The sequence below is a fragment of the Blennius ocellaris genome (genome assembly GCF_963422515.1).
Source record: "Blennius ocellaris genome assembly, chromosome: 4".
NCBI classification, from domain to species: domain Eukaryota; kingdom Metazoa; phylum Chordata; class Actinopteri; order Blenniiformes; family Blenniidae; genus Blennius; species Blennius ocellaris.
Genome location: NC_137653.1, coordinates 8,517,016 through 8,535,565, shown reverse-complemented (window position 1 = coordinate 8,535,565; position 18,550 = coordinate 8,517,016). Strand labels below are relative to the sequence as shown.

At 39.7% G+C, this 18,550-nt stretch overlaps 1 protein-coding gene across 1 annotated transcript in view; it reads left to right on the top strand.

The window, feature by feature from the left end:
* asic1b (acid-sensing (proton-gated) ion channel 1b) overlaps nt 1-18,550 on the top strand; it is a gene marked incomplete at both ends in the record, with an annotated part of 164,225 nt that overhangs the window by 5,308 nt on the left and 140,367 nt on the right. Inside the window, one exon of the mRNA XM_080495017.1 lies at nt 6,252-6,447. Coding sequence (XP_080351143.1) covers nt 6,252-6,447 — 196 coding nt within the window. The remainder of the gene's footprint in view (nt 1-6,251; nt 6,448-18,550) is intronic.

Below are 18,550 nucleotides of genomic sequence, written 5' to 3'. Positions count from 1 at the left end.
AAAGCAACTCCTCCGCTGTAGCGCGCCATTCACACCTCCGTGAAGCTGCCCCCGACTCCACGTTAAACTCCCTGAAAATAGTCACAATGATTTGTGCTGCGTTTGTGCTGGAAACATTGCAGTTTGTGCTGCATTGCGAGAGAATTTCTCCAGGGATTAATAAAGTGATTCTGAGGTTTTATAGATGAAACAAGTTCATTTTGCAAGGATAATGTCACACATTCTCCAAATTGAACAAAAATTGTTTACACTGCTCCCTTTTCTGTCCTTATACTAACTTCAAGTTGCCTTTTTAGAGAACACATGCATACATTTCATATTGTATGCCTGAAGAGGGGAGTTTATCTCAGCCTCATATAAAATCAACAATACTGATAATAATGACATTAAAGCAAACCTCAGCATTGAAATTCAGGTATTGGGATCGAATTGGAAGTGGAAAATCGTGGATCAGTGCATCCCTACTTGAAGTAGAAGACAGACTTAACTCCCCTGAATGCACTGGTGTCTTGAACTTGGATGTGCCTTAGAGCTTATGAAAAAGGACTCAAAGTATCTTTCAACCGGTGCTGTCTGTCACCATTTCAGCAGAAAGCAGCAGGAAGCTTGCAGTGACACCACAATGTCTTAAGAATTATGAAGTTTAAAGCTACTTGAAATTCACCTGAACTCATTCCACTTGAGAGGTTTCGCTACATCTAAAAAAATAGGAAAGGAAAATAAGGGAAATAGCTTTCCTGTGTTACAGCAGGATGAAGTCACAGTCAGCAGTGCAGAGCATCATGAGTAAAGAGCTTAGCTATAGTTTTACTATGTTGCATGGGCAATTATATAGTCAACTAAAGAAAGGTCATTGTTCCAATGGTGTTAGTAAAGTGGCATTGGCTGCCAAGAAGTGTTCAATCAGCTCATGAAAGTCAGAGAGGCACATCTTCTGCTTGCGCAGACCTCAACACCTCTCCTGAGCTTGCAAATGTGCTTTAACTTCACATGAGAAATATGTGAACTGCCACCAAATGTGATGGTCGATATCTTTGACTGCATCGTTTGTCTCGTCAAGATCACAGGGTGGTATGTGGGTATTTCACTGGGGTGAAAAATGTTTGGACACAGACATGTGAAGGCCGGGTCATCATGCGGAAAGAGTTGCCTCTGACATCTCAGAATGTACCAAAGATCATTGCAGAGAGGCATGGTTATTATAATAGGTATAAAAAGGGAACATTGTTAATCATTTATGGAAATGCATACATTTATGAACTGTATTTGCATCTTTGATTTGTATAATATACTGATAAACATTCACACAAACATTAGTTGAGGTTCACTTCACCTGGCGGTGCTTTTGTGTCCTTGTCCAACGTGGCGTCATGGCCACTGCCACAGCTGCACCATCATTAACGTGTGATTGCATTTTCAAGGACACTACACAAACAGTACTGTCATTGTTAGTGTATGAACTCAATTAGCACTAATTGGGTGATTACCTGAGATTATATCAAGATGTGTTCATGATTTTGTCACACTGGCCTAATTATTAAGACCAACCTAGTAGAGGGGTGGTTTGTTCTTTACGGGGGGAAGTTTTGTGACCACTATCAAAGTTCAGTCGGCAGATCAATGGCTTCTGGTATTTACTTGCTCTTCTCATGAGGTTGGGAAGTGTTGCAGATGCTCCTCCATTCGTTTTAGTCCCCACAAGAAAATTAAAGTGCTTGTGGCCCATAATCCAATTTATTCCTCCCCGCCCCAACCAAGTGAGTTAGCAGTGATTGCTTTAGGGAGCAGTGGCAGGGCAATATTAAAAAATCTAGCCATATTATTGTGATTGTATGCGCTTCCACTAAAGCCTCCCGACTCGGGGATGTGAGTATGGCGTCTTAAGTGCTCTCCTGGCAGCTTTGTGTTGCTTGTAAGACAGAGGCTTTGGACACAATTCAATTAACTTCAAAATATACCATAAAAGGCTGCATCTTCCTATTAGAATAAAGTGTGACAGTGTACTGATGCAGCCACTGTGTGGGCAGGCAAGAGTCCTTCAATTATTTGAAGCTGTAATTTTGTTGTCCAAAATTCAACTTTTTCAATAACTATCTTGCATGATTGTTTCTGCTCCTTTTCAACTCCCGCCGTCTGAATATTATCGTTCCCATCACTGGTAAATGTTATGTTCAGCTGTGTCATAACCACATAATTACAGTTGTATCCCTTGATGATAGACTAATTAAACCTCCAATATGGAATGTTTGGTATCTTCTTTGACCAGTGGGAGTAATTACCAAAACACCTTTGACATATGTGTGTATCTAAACTCCAGCCATTATTTCTTCTGTTGCTCCAATTTTACCACTAATATTGTAGAAACATTGTTTCAGTACACACATACAAAAACTGAAAATAAACCTGAACCGGAAGCATCAGTACAGGTTTTCTGTGCATAACTTTACCAATTTTTAAAAATATAATATATGCAGCAGTTGTGAGACTGCTCTCCATTTTCACATATGGATCAATATTATATGCTTGACCCGGTCAAGTATTTTATAATTTACTTAATGAAATGGTAAGATCGAATACTTCAAGTGCTGTGTATTCCTGAAGGATGAAGGTCATTTGCAATAAAGGTCACGCATACTTTCTCGCTCAGTAATGATTGCCATTGAAATCTCAACAAGCAGCCAGATCACACATTCACAGCGCATGATCAGTTAATGCATTAAGTATTCCTGCATGTGAGCATTTACATAACGTTAATCTAACAGTATATGCTTCCATCAACATATTGAGGGTAAAAACACACTTGATTAACCTTCCTTTGCTCTGTCAACAATTTACTTTAACAGCTAAGTAACCAGCTACGTAGACTTATACAGACACGCCACTTAAAATTCCAAAATGATGAATAAGAAAAATGGGTTCATGGCGTAGTTAAATATACAATGGAAAGTCCTTAAACACTTGGACAGTTAATATTTACACTCGTAAGAATATCAAGTCCAAATTATGAAGATGAAAACAAACCTCTTTGACGTTTCCATGCAACTACAGCCCACTGCCAATAATTGTGTGACATAACGCATCAACTCATGGATTTGGCTTTTAATGGAATTGAGCGTACTTGCATAGTGTCTGATGTGTGAGAGGAAGAGCGATCTCAGACTGTCCACTCTGGTTGATCGGATGATGGACAACGTCGTACAGTTCCACTCAATCACAACTTGTTGGGCACCGCTTGTTCAGGGGTCTTTGCTCAGCGCCATTTGGACTGCACTCTTGCCAGCGCGTATAAAAGACTGCTGCCATTCCAAATAGAAGCGTAATCCACTACACTTTGAAAACCTTGTCAGCGGACTCTATCCGGCTTCACTTTTCTTTTTTGAGGCTGCAGTGTTGAATCTGAGAACATTATTCAGGGACATGAGGTTCATCTCTCGGCCACAATAATAGTCCAAATTGTTTTGTTGCCTCCATTCTACATGGAGCAGGACGGATGGCACATCTCTCTTCGCCGTTATGAGCATGGAAGAGAAAAACAGTCCTCATTTGAAATTACAGCACATGCCGTCTCTCATAGTGAACTACTTCATTTCACTCAGTTTGTGGCAGGTAAACAACACACTAGCTACTGTAGAGCATATTACATTTCTTGTAATTTGGTTGCAACATGAATTGAAATCACAGAAGCAGTTGAATATCAAGGCCTCACTCAGAAAAGAAAGATTTTTATTTATTTATTTATTTATTATGGATCACCTTACATTACTCCCATCATCTGAGGACAAAATCTTGCTCATCAGCACAGACAAAGCTTGACCTTGTGGAGTAAAAAAAAAAAAAAAAAAATCCATTAAGTTTTACCACCAATTAGGATTTGAAGTAGTGCCCATATCCATGAGAAATAACTGGGCTGTCAGTGTCAGCAAAGTCATCCACTAATTTATTGTCTGAGGAGAAGGTTATGTTTCTTTATTCATGCCTTTGCTTTTCACTTCTTTTTCTGTTTTCTTCAGCTTCGTGTGAGTCTTGCTCATGCTTGCATGTGTAAATTGTGATGTCCAAAATGTGTTGCAATAACAAATGATCTGAACCCTGTAATAATATGACTGCCACTTCTTCACGTTACAAAAAAGAAAAAAACAATAAAAAAAAAAATTAAGACTTGACTCAGAAATCCTGCCACTTTGGAAGACTAATTTAAAAGAGACTGAAGCAACAGCCTTTTTATTGCTCAGTTAATTTGAAAACCATTATGCTGTCTTTTACTCTTCACTCTTTGTGTCCTAAAATTACTCTCACAAGTATCTGTCAGTAGTGGTTAATCATAGCACTATATAATTTGGATTCTTGTACAAGTGATGGCCCATCGCTCAGCAGGGGTCATCTACGACTTCTTTCTCGGCGTGCTGGGCCATGCCATCTAATTAAGGTTAATTTGTGTCTCTATGAGTGAACAGGTGATGAAGCTTGATGGTTCGTCATAAATGTCTTCTCCAACATTTATTTAGTGTTTCAGTGTGTTGGTGTACACTCGTTAATCTTACCCTGTCCTGTGTTTTATGTCTTTCGTGTGGAGAAAAATAAGCCACTTTGGGTGTCGTTGATTTCACAGTGGATTGCTTATGTACACTTTGAGCAGGAATCGCAGTCTGAATGCAGCATTAGGAACATTGTTATGCTTTCTACGTGAACGCTTTGCCACTGCAGTTAACCCTAATTATTTAGCAGACTGATTAGCATGATTGTGTGAACAGAAACACTCCCATCCTGTAAATAATGAGCTGTTTTCTCCGACTCAGTGCTACCCATAGTGGCTGGCATGCCACAGCTATGCTGCCAGTTTTGAAACGTGGACAAAAATGTGAGCTTGCGAAGTGTAGTTTTCAGAGAACTGGCATGCATATGCAGCGTATACCTTTGCTTTGATGCTGAAAATGCCCTTTTTGCTCTATCTGTGTTCATTTATTTTTTTTTACTTATTAAACCTCACTGTCCTGCCAAAAGTGCCTGTATGCCTGCCAAAACTTAAAAGCGAGTTTTTAAAATGGTACCGGGATTCAGCAAAAGGTTGTCTTGCTTTTCTCACAAGCTTAACTGTGTAGAAACATAACCTGCAAGTTTATGCAAACTCTTTGAAGTCGCGCCTGTTTTTTTGACATTTCATTTGACAAATCTATTTTGTGAGGAAAAGACACACACACACACGTACACTCCGCAACTGTACTGCATTTGCTGCAAAAACCAAAAGTCAATTAAATGTTAGAGGGTTATTTGTGCAAAATCAGTAAAAAAATTTACTTTTGTCTTTTTGCTCTACTTCCTAACCTACTATATTGAAAAATAGTTTACCACATTAAAAATGGTCTTATTTCTTAAATTCATGACATCTGGCCCAAGCCATTTTCTGAAGACTTCCCTGTGTTAACACTGTATTCAAAGTAGTAAGACACTACAGAAAATGAGCACCAGCTGGTTCGGCTATCATGGTTCACTCCAAGCAATTTTGGGCTCCTAGTACAATTTTGAGGTGTACTGCATGATGAGATCAAAACAAAGTGACAATATTTATGAATAATCCATCTGTTAAATTTGGACATCATTGGACAAATACAGAGAGACAGACAGTTGCATACACTCTCAATCACTTCAAACGCATGTTTTTTTGACTGTTGCTGTTATTTGGACAGCACACTGGAGTTCTTCCAGAATGCAGACATATGTGAAACATGAAAACTCGACACAGAACTGAGTTTTTTTATGGTATAAGGCAAGACCACTAACCACTATACGACTATGTGGGTGTTTTAAGATAAGATAAAATAAGATAAGCCTTTATTGATCTCACAGTGGAGAAATTTACTCGTAACATTCAGCTCTTAAGGACACTCATGAGGAAAGGAAAGACAAGGAATGTGCAAACAGTTAGGCAAGAACTTTTTATATGCTTTATATGATATGATGAAATAAAAAATGAAAAAGGAATTTTTGTATTTCTGAATCATCAAAATCCTTTATTTTTAAACATCGTTGGTTCTGTTGCTCTTAACTGACACTCCTCATGAAGCTTTCAACATCTAATCAGTGTGAACCCCATATTTTTAAAGGACAGAGCAAGATAGAAGAGCAAGGCTAATTATATCAGTTATTTGAACACACACCCAGTTGTTTTCTATAGTTTACTTTGTTCATGTATCATGCAGTACGCGTCCACACGTTTTCAAAGGATTGCTCAAAAAAGTCATTGTGCTTCACAGGTATGAGATCCGCGACCCACACTTGGTGGAGGAAAACGTCATGCAAATCCTGAAGGAGAGGGCGGACTTTGACAACTACAAGCCTCGTCCTTTCAACATGCGTGAATTCTACGACCGGACAGGTCACGACATCAAGGACATGCTGCTGGCCTGCTCCTACAGAGGCATGGAGTGCAGCGCAGAAGACTTCAAAGTGGTGAGTCAATAGTTAAATGTCCTCCGTGGGGACAGCTGAGGCCTGCCAAGATGAGGGTCATCTGAGCATGTTCGTGACGCAAGGTCAACATTGCTATCGCTCATAGCTTATTGTCGTCTCTATCTATTATCATCGTGCAAGTTTTGTTTTGGAAAGTGTCACCGGGAGATGCAAAAATAGTGTCGCCCTAAAGATTGGACTATCACCAACACTCTTGTGTCCTCCCCTCAGACTGAGACACAGATCCATTGCGCACACTGTAAATGACACTGTATGCTGGCAGGCTGCCACTGAGCATGGTAACACACTCAGATATGCTGCAGAGCCCTGCACACTGGCCTTAGTTTGATGGTTTCCCAGTCTCTAAATGGTTGAGCAGGGCTTCTTCAAAGTTTGGGTCAGCACTTATGATGCTTGGAGGCATGGAGGTGAAACAATCTATCACTCTGGTATTTTTTTCCTGTAATTGTCTTTCTCATCTATTGAATGGTTTCAGATATCCACTTATTACCCGAAACCTTGGTGACCTTTCTATCTGCAGTAACATGTACCGATTCATCAGCTACAGCTGCAGTACAAAGCACTTCACTGTCTGAAGCGCATGCAGTTTACTTTGTCCTGTACCTTTTTTTGACTGTTTCTTTTTAAGCGGAGAAATTCAATTGCATAATGAGTGATGTGTGATCGACCTTGTTTTGTACTCTGCGCACTAATTAGTGATGTTGTGACATTTTGCTGCAAAAAAGAAATGCAGAGATTTCGCCATTATTTTCTGACTTGTTGCAGAAAGCAAAAAGCAGGAAGTTGATTAATATTTGGTTTTATTTTACTGACATAAAAGTTTTTTTTTGTTTTTTTATTACCATTTATTCCTACATTTTTCCCATCTGTGAGTTTGTCTTTGGGTATTTAGCTCGTTGGCTGACAACTGCAGCTTACTGTTGCTGGGAAATGAGATTGATCAGAGAATTAACTCTCAACCACACATTAAATGTGTGGGCTGTAACACAATACAGCACAACAGAGCCACTGAGCTGGCTGGTATTTCTTTGTTTGTAATTATCAGTGACCACGCTGGCACTATACATAGCTTACCGATTCATATGAAGCATTTGCCTTTTGTCATCTCTTTCATATTTGGCATTACAGGATCATGCCTGATGCCATGAAAGTGCTTGTAATGTAAATTAAGCCTCCAACAGTCTATAAACCAATGCAGAAATATTAGTGTATATGACTGCAACAAGAAAAATGAGTAGCTTCCATTGAAAAGTGTGTAACTATAATAACACACATAGGTGTCAGAGTAAAAGTTGCACATTTCATGAAGTGACATCCTGATCTGTGGAGAAGGTGCAACTACCAATAGATGCATATACCAGAACACAACTACAGAGCCATTCAGAAGGATTCTTTATTGATGAGGTTTTATCGAACATATTTCACAGAAAATCTCACATCCAGATTAATAAGATTGCATTTGAAAGTTAGAAGGACTTCGAAGTGTCTATGGAGTCATGCAAGATCTGAAAGTTCTGTGTTTTTGTTTGGTTACATTTTATGTTTCAAAAGCATTTGTTTCAAATATAATTAAAACTAATGAAACACACAGTTACGCAAGATTTTGACCTCCAACTTGTGATATTATATAAAGTTTTGGTTTTGTGCTCAATACATTACAGATGCACTCCAGGTGGTAAGCAAACTACTTTAACAGGTCAGCGTTCATTGTGCGTTCCTGTAAAGTGTGGGGGAAAAAACCAACAACACACTCTTAAAGATCAGTAAGTTCAGCCTTCAGTCTCATCTCACACCGTGCGTACTTCAGGAGGCTCTTAAAGGTAAAACAGCTCATGTTCTTAATGTGTTCTTTTTCCCTCTCAAATCCCATAAAGCCATGAAGCACATCAGTGGCTTGCAACATGACCCACATAGTGTGACTCCTCTAATGTGCTGATATGTCCACATTGTGTGTAGTTGGTTGTGCTTATGGCAGATGGTGTTTCACAGCGCTCAACTGTATTAGCACTATGGCGGGCCTGGATGGGACAGCTCAGCAGAGAGCAGTAATGGTGTGGAAACAATCTTCATTGCTGTAGAAAAAACGTTTTAAACTGTATGATTGCCATCTCGACCAGTCGCTGCCTCCCAACCCCACAGCCACGGAAAAGCTAAACTCTGTGGGTAACTATGTCGGCAGCCTCTGCTTGGTTCCCACCGGCATTGGCAGTGCTCACTGCTTCCTGACTTCAGCCAAACGGCCTCCACCTCACATGACATTTAGAAGTCCAGTTTAAGTGCTTCGTATGAGCAGTGCTGTGTTAATGATGTGAAACAAACTGACCACAATGACTATAACACTCAATGCAGGTATGATCTGACGAGACTGAGAATCTCTAACAGACTACAATCTAATAGTGTTCCATAGACAAATTGACTTCAATGAGTTTTGGGTTTCATTTTCAGTGTCCAACAAGATCCAATCAGATATCCAGTATCCTTGTTGAAAGTCAGTGTTGGTGAATCGTGGCCAGAAATACAATGCATTGGGATAAAACAACTCCTTCATCACTCCTGAAAGTACCACAAATTCGTAATGCTGACCTTCTCCATTCCCGTCAGTCTGTCCCTGCTGCATCTTTACACTTAGAAAGACATCTGCTAATTAGTTTTGGCCTTATGTGTTTTAGCTTAGCTGATATAAAAAAACAGCAGGACTGAAAATGTACCCTGAATGATTATTAATACATGGCCTGAGGCTCCTAGAGAGCAGCTGCAGGAGATAAGAAACCACTAAAAAGTAACTGCATGCAAAAGTGAGATGTGATTGTTTATCACTGAAGAGATATATGGGAAATGGGAAATGGATTTCACGTAAATAGTGCTTTTTCCAATGCTTGAGCAGTCCCCAAAGTGCTTCACACTGTTCACATTCACCCATTCACACATGCACTCAAACACCGATGGAGGAGGCTGCCATGCAAGGTGTTCAGACCTTCCACTGGGAGTGTTTTGGGGTTCAGAGTCTTGCTCAAGGACACTTCGACATGGGGAGATGGGGAATGAAACCTAAGACAACCACTCTACTAACTGAGCCACAGACACCCTTTCTACACAGGGACACACGGAAAATGAGTCACATATGCACCAAATCAGGTTGAGAAGTAGACTACAGAATTTGCCATTTCTTTACCTGTGTCACTACAGAGCAAATTCCAGGTATTGTGTCGACATGCAATTGGTGTCCCATCCCCTAAGTTATTCCATTTTGAATACTTCGAGACACCCACATCTGACTTAGATCACTGGGGGAAAACTCTGGTAGACTTCTAACTTTGCAATACTCCAAACTTAAGCTCAGGGGGTTGTCGGGGAGTCCAAGAGAACGATACATGAGAGACAGAAAGTAAAAGAACAAGGGAGAGGGAAAGGAAGATACACACACACACCAAGGCCCAGGTAACAACAAAGTCCTTGGGATGAAACTAAACATAATGGTCAAGTGCTACAGAGAGCCACAACGACACAGAACAACAGCTGCCACTGCAGCACCAGCAACAGAAGTACTATCGTCAGACGCAGACGTTTGGGCTCACTTAACCTCTAAGACTGCAGGGCTGAGCTGTATCTCCCTTTTCCAGCTTCCCATTTGTTTGCCCCACACAATAGAGTATGGCAGCTCCACAGGTCTCCTTCCCCACCTCTCCACTCCTTTTTATTTATTTATATTATAACAAAATGTCAAGTTTTACTCAAATATGCCCAGTGGGAGAGAGAATCTTATAAATCATGCTTGCTTTCTCAATGTGCTGTATCCACTGCATGTATGCCCTTTGCTTCTGAAATGATAAAGGTGCAAAAGTGTTGGTCTGATATGATGATGTTGAATTAAATTTTATTACACAAAAGTTAATTAAACTTGGGGAAAAAATGCCTGAATTTTAAAACATTTCAAAATTATTACACACAATCAATACAGCAAATGCCATGCTGTATTAAAACCATTGCTTTTAATCAAGTCACTATTAAGTGGTTCAACTGTAAAATATATGGATGTAGCCCCAACATTGCAATCTGAGCATACTTACATTTAGATAAAACATATTTATTCAAACTGGAGACACCACCCTATGTCACACCTACACTTACCTAGATGGAAAAATGATAATTTTTTTTAAAGCAGTATATTTCAAGTTGGAATGCGGATGAACTTGAAAAAGGAACTCAACAATATGTCAGTATCAGTCGCCAGCCAGCCAACACCTGGCCAACAACTGGCATTGGATCAAACCGTTTCATCATGCAGCACAACATTTACCCGCCTCCTTTTCTGCTTAATGCCGACTATTGTTAGGACACGGGGTTCTTATTCTGTTCTAGAGCAGTTGATTAGAAGCTGAGATTAACTCTGCATGATTTTTAGATTGCAACTGATGGGTCTGTTTCTAAATAAAAGCTAGCCTTCCAATTCAATGCAGGTTTTGACCGGTTGCTTTGCAACAGATATTTTTAGAATGAACGCTGCAAATCTGATGTGATCGACTACGTCATCTCTGTCTGAACAATGCCTGCCTGACACCACAGGCTTTTTAGAAAGATCTTAATTTACTTCTAAGTTGATTATTGACAACACCATCAACATCACTGCAAGATGCAAATTACTGGTAAATTGATACCGACTTAATGATATACTGTCTTTATCACAACTGAATTTATGGCAAAAGTATTGTAATAGATCATGTTATAATAAAAATGTGCACCTGATGTAGTGGCTTGGGAGCATTTTAGTGAGATGAAATGTGTCTGTACAAGAATGAGTCATGTTTTTTTTAATCATTTCAGTTGGGACAGCTTGAGGTCTGTCAGGGAATCCCATCAGTGCTTTTAATCTTCCTGTCAAGAATGGCCGTCCCTCCCACTTTTTATAACTCAAGACTCTCGCATAATGGCCATGAATCCATTGAGCTATTGGCTTCATTTCAGCTGTCCATTGACTTTCAGAGTCCACCTTTTGTGGCACGACGGAGTGTCGCTAATGAGATGTGATCAATAGAGAAACCCTTTTAGAGAGACCTGCCGGTGGATCACTTTTTCGCAAACAGTTGGCTCAAGGATAAGGACAGGATTTATGAAGTCTTGCATGTCATTTGTCGCTTTAAAAAAATCGGTTGGCACCATTCTTCCGTATGATTTGTGCTATTGGGAACAAAGCTACCCGCATTTGCTTCTTTTCGCTCTTTTAGTCTCTCCTTTATTCGCGTTACCGGTGCTGGATTAAATTTGCCGATCTATTGTGGAAAAGTAGTCCTGTATAGGCTTGGAGCGAGGGGCAGCTCAAGACATCTGATTTCTTAACTTAATTACTGATGCAATCTAATTTAATTATATTATCCATTTAAATGCGATTAATGTCGAGGCTTAGTGTCTAAAGAGGTGACTGTCATTTGTATTACCGAAAATTCCAACATGTTTTAATCTCCCGTTCCTCATCAACTGTTTTTGACACGCTTCACCTTTGTTCCACCCCCGACCTCATCCATCAGCACAAAGCCGATGATTCTGCTGTTCTTTTAGGCCGGACAATTCCCACCTCTTTCCCTCTTGAGGATAAATCAATCAATTTGCGATTACTGTAGAACTCAAAGACATGGATCAATTAGGTTGTTGCTGAGCAATGGATGAATTCCTAATGAAAAAAACACCCTCTTGTTGGGCCTAACGAGGCCTCTGGCTCTCATTGACATGCTCTTGTCTTTTACTGTTGCCATCTGGCAAGTCAGGTAAGAAATTCAATTGCAAAGTAATCAGGATTTTATATGGTGCCAATTTCAAAGTGATGTTTTAATCAACCAAGTCGTTAAATCTCATTTTTGGTGCGGAGCAAATCCTGGTGTTGGTTGTCATGCTCATCTCACTGACAACAAAAGCATGGTTTGATTCCGGAGCAGCGAACCTGTGGAGTTTACATATTCCCCCTTTGCGTGTATTAGATCTTTTCAATTACTCCAGATACTTCCAAACCCACTCCATAGACATGCCTGTTAGGTGGCTCTTGGTAGAAGTATGTACGTGTGCATGAGAGATTGTCTGCCTCGCTGTGTTAGAGGTGTGACTGACTGGCCGCGCACTTTAACTTTCTCCAAGCGGATTATTCTCGGTCTTCTTTCCTGTGCGCGGCCACAATTCAGATAACATGAAGCACCGCTTCACCTCTCTCATCTGCATTTTTCTCTTCAGACGTTCTTATTTCTTATTTTGTCACTTCTGATGAAGAGGAATATATGATTTCCACTAGAAATGAATTAAGCTTGCATATATTTTCAATTATTACAACTCTCTAACTGAAATAAATATTTATAAGAATAGATATTTTTAAATGCTTGAAACATTTTGTCAAAATAACTGAGGAAACAGTAAGCTGGTCGATCTCCAAACTTGTTTGACTGCTTCTGCTCATTATGTAGTCTCAAAGAGTTGTACTCAGTACCTGCGTCCGCTGTGTTTATATTGGTTTTTCAAACAAGAGAATAAATTATATTATGAATTTTGTTTAGGAATTCAGTGTTGCAACCCGAGATTTAGTATGGAATGTAATACTTAGTGAAGTGAAGCCATAGAGTTTTGCAAATTGAAAAATAACAATAAATGTAATGATTGATTTAGTATTGAATAGTGGCTTAGACATTTGCAACAGAGAAAAAGTTAGTGAATATGTTTTTTTGAGCATGGTTTTAAGTGAGAAATCATCATAAAAAAAGGAAATAATCAAGTGGAACAGAATAGGTCACAAGCAAATTCTAAGAGCCCTCCAAACAAATACTCAACCTGATGTCCACCAATGTGTTTAAACTCAAACTTCTGATAAGCTTTGAGATGACAGCTGCAGAAACTAACATCCACGGCTCACACAGATGGAACACCCATTATTTCTACTACCAACACGGCACATGCATGTAAAAGCTGTGCACATTAGTCCTGACTTCTTTGTTTGATTTTAAAATGTTTCATTATGAAAGGCAAGGCTGCCCATATATGAGGTGTAAGGTCCACAGAAATGTTAAAAACAGACGTGAAACATACATTGAAAGCCCTGAGAAATTTGAGAGTCAATTTATTCCATGTGACCCTGCCACTGCTCGTGCCTTGACTAAAATTATTTTCAATAATGAATTGGTCGGGGAGGAGCTAAACTCTCGGGGCGAGGGGGGCAGAGAGGAGAAAGACAGTGGGAACTTATCCCTTAAAGAATCAATTATAAACACTTTGGTTGAGATCAGAGGATTGCACAGGGCTTTGGATTGACAGAGACGGAGAAGTGGAGAAGGCTGGGGGATGGAGAGGCTCCTGAAATAAGACCAGCGGCGTGGGCCAGTGGAGGGAGCCTCTGTTTGGCTCTGGGATAGTGGCTGCCAGTGGGAACAGAGGGAAGGCGGAAAGAGGTGGGGATTGGTAGACGCTGAGGCACACCAGCGAGTGGAGCGCATTAGCTGAATGTGAAGCAGGGCACTCTGAACCCTCTGTGCCAAAGTCCTCCCTGCATACACAGTGTTCAAAGCTCTTGGCTTTCTCCAAGCTCTGGGGGCAGCCTCACTGATTATTCATGTTTGACTGACAGGTGGCACACTGTTAATTCTTCTTCTTATTATTAATATGTATAGACTCTTTTTTAATGACAGGTAAATGCAAGTTTTTTACCGAGCTGACATGTTTCGGCTGCGTCTGCAGCCCTCCTCACAGCGTCATCTGATGTGTTTTGACGTGTCTACATTCACCTTTTGTTAAAATAGTGTATACAGTACCTATGTATTTAGAATGAAAAAAAAAATATATATATATATTCATTATTATTATTGAATTATCTAGATAATGACAACCCATAGATTTTTTAAAAACTGAGCCATGTTTTATTGAAATCTGTTCCGACCTTCTTATTCACATTATATTTTATTATTTCTGTTCTTCATTATCACCTTTGAATTCATTAAGAAGAAAATCCTGCAAAACATGATTAATGGTTGTGACATTTAAACTCAATCCTGATAATTACAGTGGCTGATTGATGATGGAGAGTAAGAGTATGAGCAGTTTCCTGTGGCTGCGCGATGTTGCTTTGGTCCTAACTGTATTATTAAATATGACACTTGAGAGTGGGGAGCAACAGACAGGTCAGGGAGATGTTTCTTTATTTCACAGATGACAGGGTGCAGCTGTCATCTTGTATGCCAGCAGCTCGGGATAGCTCGAGTGAAAAAAGCAGCTGGAACTCCACTTGCTCCCATTGGGATGCTTTGTTTTCATCGTACCAGTCATTGTCTTGATAATTTTATTCTTTTTCTTCTCTCTGGGGTGCATCCATCGCCTAAAAAATGAAGAGTCAGATTTCGTCTTGACTTAATTTTTTTAACGTTAGAATATAAAAGGAACAGACATTAATAAATCATTGGTTAATTATAAGCAGATCTAAAAAGAAGCAAACCATTTTCTTCATTTTCATGAAAAAAAAAAAGTAATTGGTATTTTTAATCCACTGACATATTTAAACATGAAACTCAGATGAAGCCCAGGGCTACTTGATTGTTTCTCTCGTGTTGATAATGAGATAATCTTGTAATTACATATTTACTAAAGTAACTGTTCGACCGGAAGTGTGCCAGAGTTGAGACTTGAGGTGTTGGACATTAATATTTGTTTTGAAGAAATAACTTTGAGGGTCACTTTTTATAAAAAGAAAAGCAAAAACCCTTGCAGAAATTATTATCATTCTGCCTCATAACTCCTGAAGAAGAGGTTAAGATGCAAAAAGTATGTGACTTCTTTCAGCGCACTACAAATTAATAATCCAGCAGAATCTTCTCATTTACTAGAAACTGTCTATGACAAGAGGAGGAATGACATGCAAGGCATCAGAGCAGTCACAAATATGACCCAGGACTAATTCTTCACATTCTACTATTGTGATCGTCTTTGTTGAGTATGTCTGAGATTTCCTCAGTCAGAAGTGTCACGATGATCCGGTTTTGATGTGTTTGCGACACCTGCGCTCACATGTCATGGCTGCCCCAGTTAGTCAGCAAGTCAGTCAGTCAGACAACGTTGTCGAATGAATTACTAAAAGATGCTTTGGATTTGTTGCAGATGGAAATAGAGACTTGTCACTCAAAACTCAGGCAACCTCTGTTTGCCCTTGTTATCATCTGTTCACACAGCACAGCCTTTTCTCCAACGCTGACAGTGTTGCCTGTCTTTGTCGAGTCATATCTTGTGTAAGTGCCTGTGTTTAATCTTTTAATTCTATTTAACAGAGATAATTGGTAATACAAAAGGTTGCCAAACTCAGGATTCTCACCACTTCTGCACACAGATAGTTCTGTTTGTCTATTAACCTTAAAGTCTTAGAACTAATAACATGACAGTTACCTTTAATACACTTTACAGGTAGATTGTTCTTATTAGACATATATGGATAAAGAAAGATGAAAGATGTATTCTACCCTTTGAAACAAAATAAAGAAGCCCTTTTGTTTGTGTCTATAAAACTCAATCTTGAGTGAACTGTGCTCAGAGTGGCTGTCATTTCCAAAATGGCCCCTTTTCTTTGTGCCACAAAAAGAGCGAACATGCTTATCGGCTGACGACCTAAAGCAAATCGTCAAGTGTTTTGTTTCTTCCCATTTATTTTATATACTTTAACTTTTTCAAAACTGCCTTTCGTTTTTATGTAGACTCTCTTGTTATTGCAAATAATGTGGAGAATTTTTGTCCGAGTTCTTGTGTCTCTTTCGTTTGACTGTCTGGGATTATGACATCTGCTCTCTCCTGCAAGACTTTTTCGATTTTATTAGATTTTTTTTAACATCTTGTTGCTGGATATAGCTCTTTAGGTCTCTGGATGTATGTTTGGTGCTGGCACCATGCACTGTTACATGAATTTTCAAGGAATGCAGACCCCTCATCGCAACCCATTCATTTGAATCAGGTTTGTTGGAGCGGAGAAATGTCTTACATATACAGGGCGGGGGAGTACTCCAGGACCAGGAAAGAGAAGCACTGTCCCAGAGTAAGACTGGTGTGTACGAGAAGCTGCCCGCAGGGCTCAGAGTTCAAATAAAAAAAAAAAAAATTGGAACAGCTCTTAAATCAAGGGTGTCCTGAGTTAAGGGACTGTCTTGGTATTTCAGTGGATGGACGAGTGAGGCTGCCGGTTCAGAGATTCAAGACCAGACTTGCATATCTTCCAGCAGTGTTTCACTATTCAGCCTCTGTCTGCCTGCAGGGTCCCAGTTGGTGCTCATTCTCTCATCTACCCTCATCTGCTTGCTGTCTGAATATCACTGCTTTTTTAAATGAACTATATTAAGGAACTGATCAAGAAAATTAACGTACAAAAATGTTGTAACCTCTTGAACTAGTGCTTTTTATTCATTTCTAGCCCTTTTCTCTTTGACAGCCTTCAGTCATTACCGTTTCAGGTCAAGTTTCTGTAGCTTCCACTCGTCATCTCACTACTCCCTTGTGATGGATTTTTTTTTTTTAAACCTACAGTGGGGGTTGGTGGGGAAATTTAAAAGCATCAGAAATCACTTACAGATTGCTGAGTGTACAGTTCACACCAGCCCAGATGACTGTGTGTAGACCACGAAAAGGTGCAGCCAGCATATTCATGCAGTCCATCTAATTTATGGCGCTATTCAGTATAGTGTGTGTGTGTGTGTGTGTGTGTGTGTGTGTGTGTGTGTGTGTGTGTGTGTGTGTGTGTGTGTGTGTGTGTGTGTGTGTGTGTGTGTGTGTGTGTGTGTGTGTGTGTGTGTGTGTGCGCGTGTGCGCGCGCATATGAACAGGTCACACTCTGCAAAAAGTTCCAAATTAAATATCTATCTTTGAGAGCTTCTGCGATTCAGCTTCTGCTGACCTGCAGCTTCGTTGGTTAAACCTCCCAAAAGCAAAGTTCATGTTCTTTTTATTTCTTCAGGCAGTGCAGTTGTCAAGAAAAGCTGCCAGTTTGTAATTTACTAAACTGCAGCAGATCAGCCTCTTCTGCACTCTCCCCAATGATTAGTGCAACATTTGCATATCTGTGTGAGTTCTGTTTATGTGTCTTGATATAAAACATTTCCAGGGTCATTTTTTATTTTTTTTTTCCTTACTTCGTCAAAGCTGTTTTTGTGCAATGCTGGAAGTGTGGCCACTGCAGCATTTCTGTCTGTTAATATGGGAAAGTCATTTTGTCCTAATGCCAGACTGACAGTTGCAATGAATGTGCCTGGCTGTGGTTACAAATCAGCACACGAGAGGTGACGGCAGAGTGGACCCAGCTAAAATACTGCTGCGGTCTCTTTATTCTGTGTTCTGAGTTTATGCTCCGGCTTACCCAAGGAGCAAACAGCTGGGAGCATAATTGCAGAGATGATCATTTCTGAAAGGAAAAATGAAGGTTGTATTGGGCTCATGATCTCCTGAAGCGCTGCCTAAACAACCAAAACACCGGCTCTTACGCAAGCCGTCTGGTCTGTTTGTTTCGGTTGAATGACAAGTGCTGCTCCATCTCTGTGTCTCAACCTGTTCCAGGTAGATCAATGAAGGCATCGGTGTGCTTCACCGTACTTTCTTCTGTGCACCACTTTAACAATTTGAATCGATCAATTACCCCAAAGTGCTGAGAATTATGCACACAGTCATAAATACTGTATTCTTTTTTAGTCATCTTCTTCTTGTTGGTATTTATTAGTTACTAGTAGGTCAAAGCTTTCAGTTTGAAAAGGCCACAGTGCTTCTCTAATACCAAATATTGATCAGACTATTTGGCAGATAGTGGGTTAGGGTTAGTGGTACCGTGTATGTGGTACTTCATTCAGTTTGTTTTCAAATGAGCAGTTAAGTTAGCAATATTATTTTAAATATTATTTTCCATGTGGCTATTTCTGAAATAATTAGTATTCAGATCAATATGATAAAATACGTATCATAAGATTGCTCCAAAAGATTCTGCTTTGCGTCAATGGAATATCTAATTATGTGAGGTGAATAGATTTTTTTCTTATGCGAAATTAAAAAATAAATAACATTGAGGGTTTGGGAGCCTGCAGGGAGTTTGCATGTTCTCTGT